Here is a 9,400-nt window from a genome sequence, read left to right as displayed (position 1 = left end):
TTTAGCTAACCAAAATATATTTTTCACTATTTTTTGTTAATAGAAAATAAAAAATACAACTAATTTTTTAAATAAAAAATACTAATATAAATACAAAAGATTATCTACGTAACAAATAAAATCATTCAACTAAGAATATATTTTTTTAGAACAAATAAGCAAGAAAGATATAACTTAATTTTTAATTTTGGATTTATAATATAGTCCTAAAGTTGTAGGTTATTAACTTACTAATTTTAAAAATTAGTGGGAGTAAATTAGCAATGATTATGAATACTTTAAATAGTCACCTATTTTTTAAAATAATTAAGTTTGAAAGTTATAGCTTAAGTTAATTTGTTCATATAATAATAATAATAATAATAATAATAATAATAATAATAATAATATGTGTGTGCGGGTATGGGGCGGGTTGGGTACTATAGTACCCATACACGCACCCATACCCATTACTTTTTGCGGGTAATTACCCATACCCAACCTCATACCCATCTAGCGGGTTTTTACCCTACCCATAATGAGTATTTTTTGCGGGTAACCTATGAATCCAAGACTCATTGCCATCCCTACATGGGAACAACCTTCCTTCCTATGAAATAGGTGATTATAAAACCAGCCCACTCTAAAGCAATCAATGAAAAGCATTAAGGTCTAAGGCTAAACGCACGATAGAAACAAAGCTAGCAGAAAAATAGATACTCTAACACAAGAGATCCAGCTCAATGGGCCAGCAACAACCAGTCCCTAGGTTCCAAGGAAGATATAGGAGCACCATTATTTCACCAAACAGACCCACGGACCACACAGTCTTGAACTTTGATTGGCCCAAGAAAACCAAAGCAGCATATTTATCGCGATTAAGAAAAAATGAATATAGAGACCATTATAATTCAGCTAAATCCATTAACAAAAAAAATCTGCTAAATCCCAATGCAACAGTACATGGCATATAAGAAAAGGATCCATCTTACACAGATGAAGAAACCAGAAGGCCCCAATCCATCAGGTTGGAACTAATAGAAGTCATTAATTTATGGACACTCTTACCATCAAGCCTCCACCTACCCTGCAATCCGCATAATATGTTTGTTCCAAACAAAATCAAAGAAATACACACTGTTATAGAACACTAGTTCGTTGCGAGCAAGCCACAAGGACCAACACACAACATAAGAGATCAACTCCCAAAGCACAAAATCAGACTTGGCTTGGACAATAAGAAAGCCTAGTTCCCATCTAAAGCGCTGCCTACTGAAATCCAAAGTCCAGGACCACCTGCGGGCAACAGAATGAATAAAATAAACAATATTTACTAACAAGTAAAATAAACCTTGATTCATCTGCAACACTTGGACAATAAGAAATAGAAAAGTTCACCAAATTAAGTCATTATAACAATGAAAAATTATTGTATACCGGGGAACAAATCTAAATCATATATGTTCATTTGCAAAGAGAAAAATATATGAAACGAGCAGTTATGTTTCTTGTGTATAATTAATCACATATTTTTTAGTTGTATATCAATATAAGAAAGATAAAATCTACAGTAGTGCACTTTACTATTACAATGAGAGTAAATAGAAAACTGATTGTTTTGACTATTTTTATTTCCTCTGGATCCTAAAATCAGCTACGTACTGCACCAGAAATTGCATTTGCATTGTCTACCATTCGTCATTTCTTACAATTATAAGGAAACAACACAAAGAGTCATGCATATAAAAAAGGTATATACAGAGAAAAAAAATGACCATGAACGAAACAATATTGAATGAATGACAGGACATGAAATCAACTCACCATTTTTGTAGAAGTGCTCTGTCAATACATCCTCCCACGACACTCCATAGCACCACAAAGACAAACCTTTTTCCTTATATTTCCATCTGAATCTTCAACTTGATTCACCTTGTAATTATAGTTGTAAGTAAGCTCCGTCATGGGAGGAATGTTCTCCATCGCAAATAGAACCATGTGGGGAATCCTTTTGTCACTATGATCATATAGAACCTTTTGAGCAATAAGATTCGGAGAGCAACTGTGATTGATAAACCTAGCAAAATTACCGACGCGGGCAGCATCGATGGTGAAGCCACGACTGTCAAAACCATTAGCGGAAGAACTCTTCCTCTTCTTAGATCTTTTATTTTTAGTGGTATCATGAGAGTAATTCCAAAGATCAAATAGATACTCATCATTCTCCGCCCTCTTTTCAGCTTCTTCAAAATTAATGAGCATACCTGTATATTCACAGATGAAACTCCGTTTAGGTATCATATCACGGGACCTCACACCCCATCCCTTATCCTTTGTCTTGAAAACCTCAAACCGAAATTGAATACCACTCTGACTAACCCTATTGCAACAACTTGGCAGACACTTGCAATGAGGACCACACTCATAAATAAGAGTTTTTGTACTCACAATAGCCTTATTTTTATTGAACGAGAACTTACCCCCATTCCTTTTAGCACATGAACATTTGTTCAAGTTAGAACATCCACGCACACAACCACACCCCACAGGAGGAATGCGTTTATACCAATCAGGATACACCATGTGAGGCTTGTACTCAAAACTAAATGGTATTTTCTCTCCATCGACATCATTGACGACATGAATAGGAATTGCCTCACTCCCATTAGAAAGATCATGGTCAATAACATGTGGATGACCAGCTTGAGATTGCGACTTCTTCAACTCATTCCCAATAACTTGTGGTTGATCAGCTTGAGATTGCGACTTAATCTTCAACTCATTCCCAATAACTTGTGGCTGATCAAGCTTCCTTCTCAACTTAAACTTGTATACATTGTTACCATACTCCCCACGCTCAGGACAATAACTATCAACCTCATAAATCCCATAATACACAAAAACATCACGACTTCCATCTTTAGACATGCGCTTATGTATCACCCTAACCGGGTTCTTCACTACGTAACTATTCTTCAAAGCAAGATTTCCCCTTGTAAGCTTCTGATCTTTGAGAGGCGCTCCATTCTTATATTTATTTAAGTTGCCTCCCTCCCCTATATAAGTCAACAACTCCTTATTCTCTAGCTTGTCATCATAGGAACCTGAAGAAACAACGCTGACAGCAAGTGTCCTACCGTCACGGCCAGTGACATAATCAATGCCACGCATGATCTGGCCATGAAGACCAACAATGCTGAGCTCTTTTTTGCTCTGAAACTCATCTCCTACTTCAATCCCTGGGACAGCTCCTAAAATTACTTCTCTTGCATTTTTCTTCATTTTGGATTTCCTGATTGAAGAGTTTCTATTGCGCTTCATGCTTCTTTTTGGCTTTGAGACTCCAAATAATTCTTTACGTCTAGAAATATTTCTCTTGTGATCTTCTCCCATTCTTGAAGACTGAGGTCTGCCTCGTACAAGTAATCTCCCACTTCTAGGCCCGACTTGACCCCAGGAAATGGCATTCTTCCTGATAACTTGTTGAATGTCGTCACTGCTCATAACTGCCCAGGTCAATGAGTGGTTAAAGTTGAACTTGTCCTGTCTGAGTCTCTTAATATCCTAAACGAAAACAATTTGAATTTCCCAAACAATTTAGTGATTGATTTATTATATCGTTTTAGCCCCGTTTGGAAAAACAGCTTAATTAAGCTTTTATGGTCGGTCATAAGCGCTTATTCTTAAGCTCTTTTTGAAAAAATATTAAAATAAATTGAAAATAAGCTATGTATAAGTATAAGCTCTTTTTCATAAGATACTATGAGTAGCTTATGAAAATTAGCTGAAACCAGCTTATGGTAGGCCATAAGTTATTTGCAAAAACTCTATCAAACACTGACACAAACACTTATGCTATCAGATAAACTCAAATAAGCTATTCCAAACAGGGCCTTAGTTCATAAGAAAAAAAATACACTTGTAATACAATTCGATATTATTGGTTTTGATCATAAAGAGTTTATATGATATAAATTACCTTGATGTTTGCTTCGGCGTATCAGGTGCTCAGGAGATCAGTCGAGAAGCTACTCATTGTACCTTTATTCCCATCAGTATGCGATTTTGCAAAAAGGTTCAAAAGATTTACTGCAGTTTGGGAAAATCAAACCTAATTTTCGTTAAAAATAAATCAGATTTTTTAATTTTGAAATGAGATCAACAAATACCATAAAACAAAAAGAACAAAGGTGCATCAGGAGAGAAGGGATATAAGTGATGATAAAAAGAGTGTGGTGACTATGATACAAATCGATCGAGAGAGAATGATGGATTCTCTTACCTGAGTAACGAAGAGGAGCAAAGAAGGAATTAGAGTTAAATCCAAAGATTGATTTATTATATGGTTTTAGTTGATAAGAAAAATAATTTACACTTGGAATACGTACGACTTGATATTATTGGTTTTGATCATAAAGAGTTTATATGATATAAATTACCTTGATGTTTGCTTTGGTGTATCAGGCGCTCAGAAGATCAGTCGAGAAGCTACTTGTTGTACCTTCATTCCCATTTGTATGCGATTTTGCAAAATGGTTCAAAAGATGCACTGCAATTTGGGAAAATCAAACCTAATTTTCGTTAAACATAAATCAGATTTTTGAATTTTGAAATAAGATCAACAAATACCATAAAACAGAAGGAGCAAAGGTGCATTGGGAGAGAAGGGATATAAGTGAATATAAAAAGAGTGTGGTGACAATGATACAAATCGATCGAGAGAGAATGATGGATTCTCTTACCTGAGTGACAAAGAGGAGCTCAGAAGATCAGTCGAGAAGCTACTCGTTGTACCTTCATTCCCATTTGTACGCGATTTTGCAAAATGGTTCAAAAGATGCACTGCAATTTGGGAAAATCAAACCTAATTTTCATGAAACATAAATCAAAATTTTGAATTTTGAAATGAGATCAACAAATACCATAAATCAAAAAGAGCAAAGGTGCATTGGGAGAGAAAGGATATAAGTGAATATAAAAAGTGTGTGGTGACAATGACACAAATCGATCGAGAGAGAATGATGGATTCTCTTACCTGAGTGACGAAGAAGAGTAAAGAAGGAACTTGAGTTAAATCCAAAGACGATAGAAGGGAATAGGGTTACAACCACAAAGGAATTGGGGCAAAATGTGAGCGGAGAAAAAAAGAGTTGAGCGTTAGAACTTTTATGAGGAGCGTACGTATGACATTATTGAAATGAAAAGAATACTTTGAGCGGGAATTTTTTCATGAGGAGCGTACAAGAGACGATTCTTTTCTAAATTATAAATAGATATTCGTTCAATATCAAATTTTAAATTTATATATCAATAATTATTTATCTCATTACTACATCATTCATATGTCAATTTTAATAAATCTATCTTTTTAAATAATATCACTTCATACTATCTAAGCAAAATTCACGCTTTAAAGTTTAAACATATTTTCATAATATTATATCTAAACATAAATCCATTTTCTACAATTATTTCACGATGTGAATGATGAGGCATTGGAGAGTGATAATTGTTGTGCGGAAGATTTCTTTTCTTCTTCGTCCATTGTGTTTGGTTTGGATGAAACTATTCAATGCCTCATGGTCGACCATCCCTCTCTTTGGGGTACAGAGAAGGGTGAAGCTCTTTTGGTCAAGGGTTCCCTGAAAACTTCTAATCGTTGGGGCCAAAGTGTTGCAAAGTAAAATGAATGGGGGAGAAAATCCCGGGACCAAAGTGTTGCAGTGTCAATATGGGATTTTAACGCGTGCTAGAAAGACTAAGTTATTGACTATAGGTCTGGGAGTTGTTTTTTTAGATTTTTGGAAGTTAAGGAGTTTTGAGCTTTTTTTTTTATATTTTGGAAGTTAAGGAGTTTTGAGCTTTTAATTGCAGTGGGCTATTAGTACCCGATGCCTTAGTTTTTTGTGGTGTCTGGGTTTTTTTGGTGGCATTTTACAGCTTGAGGTTTTTGGAAGGTTTGTGAAGTTTTGCTTTGGTTATGCACTTGATCTTGCTGATTTGTTTGTCGCATGCGCTGCTACTGATTGGAAAAGATTTCCTTCTAGAACTTCATGGGGGAAGGATGGTGGTAGAAGGATGTTTGAGATTTTGGCTGCGGAAAGTAAATTGATATATATCAGTGTTTGGGAGAGTCACGGCGAGGACCCATGAGTCAAGGCCAAGGGGAGACACCAAGGAGATCTTTGACACCACATCTTAACCCAAAACCTTAAGGCATTAGGTTTATGAGTCCATCTCCTTATAAACTTTCCCTCTTACCCTGACATCTCCAATGTGAGACTTGACTCTAACACTTGATTCCAACAATCTCCCCCTCAAGTGTGAGGAGTCCCTCAACTACATCACTCATGGTCCTCCCGTTTGCGGAAGCTATCCACCTTGTACCGTCGTTCGCTGCCAACGAAACTCGCCGCCTAGCCACACTTCTAGGAAAGTCTTTCGACACAAGGAGTCGTTACCATGGCCCCACGAACCATCGGCTCTGATAACACTTGTTGCAGGAGACAGGGGAGCCCATTGGCCGAGGAGCAAGACACCAAGAGATATCGACGCCACATCTTAACTCAAAACCTTAAGGCATTAGGTTTATGGGTCACATCTCTTATAAAGTCTTCTCCTCACCCGAACTTAGCCAATGTGGGACTCCAACTTCGCACTTGAATTCTCAACAATCTCCCCCACAAGTGCGAGTCGCCTCCACATTATCATGGCCCCCCTCCGCGCCTTAAGGTTTTGGGTTAAGATGTGGTGTCCAAGATCTCCTTGGTGTCTCCCCTTAGCCTTGACCTATGGGTCCTCATCCTGACTCTCCCCCAACAAGTGGTATCAGAGTTGATGGTTCGTGGGACCATGGTAACGACTCCTTGTGCCGAAAGTCTTCCTAGCAGTGTGGTTAGGCGGCGGGTTCCGTTGATCCAGCAAATGCGGTACAAGGGTGGATATGCTTCCGCGGAGGGAGGTCTTTTATCTTGAGGTTGTTAAATGGAATTAGGAGCAATGTTTTCTTGGCCGTGTGGACTACGTCCACTACAATAGGTGACCATTATGAGAAGTGTGAAGAGGTGGAAGAAGAGAGAGATAGAAAGAAAGGAGAGAGATAGAAAGAAAGGAGGGAGAAAGTAAATATATGATAGATGATTTGATTGATAAAGAAGAGAGAAATAGATAGAAAATAAAGATGAAAAATGAGTGGAGGTGTGTATGAATCATAACTCTTGGTTGGCGGAGGGTTGAATCAAGCTTACTTCCGATAGGGCTTACTCCTCCCTATCTCGCATGGCTGCTTGCGGTGGCATAGCTAAGGACCACTTTGGTGCCTTCGTAAAGGCTTACACGGAGCACCGAGGCTCTTGCTCAGTTTTGCATGAAGAACTTTGGGGTATCCTTTGTGGTGTTTGTCTCCTGCGAGCAAGGGGGTTCCAAAGAGTAGTGTTTGAGATTGATTCCCACTACAAGAAAAAATCATTTTTAGCGACACTTATTTTGCAGCAATAACATCATTGCCGTTAATTTAATTAAAAAATTAAAATATTTGTGTTAAGTGGTGAGTAGTCGGTAATGATTTCGAGCACAGGAATCATTGATTTGTGTCAAAATGGAATTCGCAAAGCTCAGGTTAGTCTCTTATGTTCCGCAATCAGGCCACTACCTTTTCTCCTGAAACTTATCTTTTTCTCTTGAAAGAAATATTCTGAAAAACCAATTCATGGTGTAGTGTGTATAATTCATGTGTTAATTATAAGAGTGGATTTTGATTCTTATTCGGGTTGTTGTTGATGTCATTGTGAGCTTGAGATCTGAATTTTCCAGAATTTTGGCTTAAAAATTGAAATGAAGATTTGGGTTCGTTTAGGGACAAGTTAGTAGGATCAAGGAATTTATCGTTTGCTGGGAATGAAATAGTGATGATAGGTAATGGCCTTTTATGTTTAGTTTCGTTCATGATTCACTTTACTTTTTCTTTATTTAATGATGAACAAATTCACATGTGATTTGTCTGGTACCTTCTTGAAAATCATTTTCCTAATTTTACCCCTTATTACTATTCACTATACTAGAATTTGATATTAATCCTATTCTTAACGGACTCTTGTGAAATGCAAATTAAAGTTCCATATACTACCCATTACCAAGGGCAGATACTTATTCAATAAAAATTAACATGATGCAACCATTATTGCTTATCATGCTTGGTCAACATGGTTAGGTTAGGGGAACATTATTGCTTATTTGATAACAAGTGATTCCAATGTGGTTATGTTATATATGGCCATTATCTTTGTTAGATAATTGTTTGTGTACATTTTGATTTCTTTTTTATTATTGCAGAAAATGTTGATTGACTTTGGCTTCTTGTTAGTATGTCCACATGCTTTATTCTGTTGATCCAGACCATCAAGCCTGGATGCTGTTAAGACTTGTAATTTTCAACCTACCAAACTTTTCACTCTGTAGTATGATGTTGGTGCTTTAAGCACAAGACCAAAATCCACACTTAATCTATGTGTTGCTTCTCCACAGCTTGTGATTGTTGTGTTTCTATCTTGCTTAGTTCAGTTAAGTTATATTAATCATGGTTCTTCTTTCAAATTATTTTGCTACTCTGTATTTTATTCACCTGCATATTTTTCGAGTAATGTTTAATTTTTAATTTAAATATGATGTTTCTTCTGCCTTTGACAAAATGCTTGATCTTGTTACATGAGGTTCTAATTTGCACAGTGCTTCCGGGTCATAGCTGGGCCCATTTTCTCCAACATGGTTCTGATTTCAAAACACAGAAGCAGATGGGAGGAGCGAAAACGATATGGATGGCAGTAGCTTGGTCATTGTGGCTTGTTGGGATTGGCTCATTATCTTATCAGTTATTTGAATTTGATTTAAGGGGATTGTGATATGAGGTTAGAGAGACTCTATCTTATCTTATAGGTTTAAATAAGACTCTATCTTATTTAATGGGTTTAGATAAGATTCTATCTTATCTTATGGGTTTAGATAAGATGTTTAGATTATCTTATCTTGTAATACTAGAGTTAGTAGTGTCCTATAAATAGATAAGACCTCTAACAATAAAAGTGTGCCATGTGCTAGTGTGCACCAGGTGTGTGCGGAGTGCGCCGCAATTCGACGCTGTGCGAGGGTACACAACAATTGGGCAGTTGAGAGAAACTCTATTGCAGATGTGTGAGACAATTAGGCAGTTGAGAGAAATTGCTATTGTAAACACAATTGATTATTGAGAATCAATAAAGGGAGTTATAGCTACTCTATAGCCGCAGAGGTAGGCATAATTGGCCGAACTGCGTAAACAAAGATTCTGTGTGGTTTATTCGTGCTTTCTCGCTCTATCGTACTGTCTGAATCAAGTTGTGCCATTTCTTTCCCTTCCCAACAATTGGTATCAGAGCGCTTGGTTCGC

The 9,400-nt window shown here is 37.0% G+C and overlaps 2 protein-coding genes across 2 annotated transcripts; both read right to left on the bottom strand.

The window, feature by feature from the left end:
• Nucleotides 1-890: 890 nt before the first annotated feature.
• On the bottom strand, nucleotides 891-2,568 carry LOC130732470 (histone-lysine N-methyltransferase, H3 lysine-9 specific SUVH5-like). Its single transcript, XM_057584511.1, has 2 exons — nucleotides 1,804-2,568; nucleotides 891-1,275 (listed from the first exon to the last, which is right to left on the bottom strand). The coding sequence occupies exon 1, from the start codon at nucleotides 2,560-2,562 to the stop codon at nucleotides 1,825-1,827; it is 738 nt and encodes a 245-aa protein (XP_057440494.1). The 5' UTR covers nucleotides 2,563-2,568; the 3' UTR covers nucleotides 891-1,275; nucleotides 1,804-1,824.
• Nucleotides 2,569-2,575: 7 nt separating this feature from the next.
• Nucleotides 2,576-3,483, bottom strand: LOC130719994 (histone-lysine N-methyltransferase, H3 lysine-9 specific SUVH5-like). The gene is made up of 2 exons (XM_057570582.1): nucleotides 2,635-3,483; nucleotides 2,576-2,581 (listed from the first exon to the last, which is right to left on the bottom strand). Exons 1-2 carry the CDS (start codon nucleotides 3,481-3,483, stop codon nucleotides 2,576-2,578), a joined length of 855 nt encoding a protein of 284 aa, XP_057426565.1.
• Between the last annotated feature and the right edge of the window lie 5,917 nt (nucleotides 3,484-9,400).

The sequence above is a fragment of the Lotus japonicus genome, chromosome 1 (assembly GCF_012489685.1).
Source record: "Lotus japonicus ecotype B-129 chromosome 1, LjGifu_v1.2".
NCBI lineage: Eukaryota > Viridiplantae > Streptophyta > Magnoliopsida > Fabales > Fabaceae > Lotus > Lotus japonicus.
This window is presented reverse-complemented; position numbering and strand designations above follow the sequence as displayed.

Coding starts and splice junctions, on each gene's coding strand:
- LOC130732470 (XM_057584511.1), bottom strand. CDS start 2,562: ATGGTGTATCCTGATTGGTATAAACGCATTCCTCCTGTGGGGTGTGGT.
- LOC130719994 (XM_057570582.1), bottom strand. CDS start 3,483: ATGAGCAGTGACGACATTCAACAAGTTATCAGGAAGAATGCCATTTCC.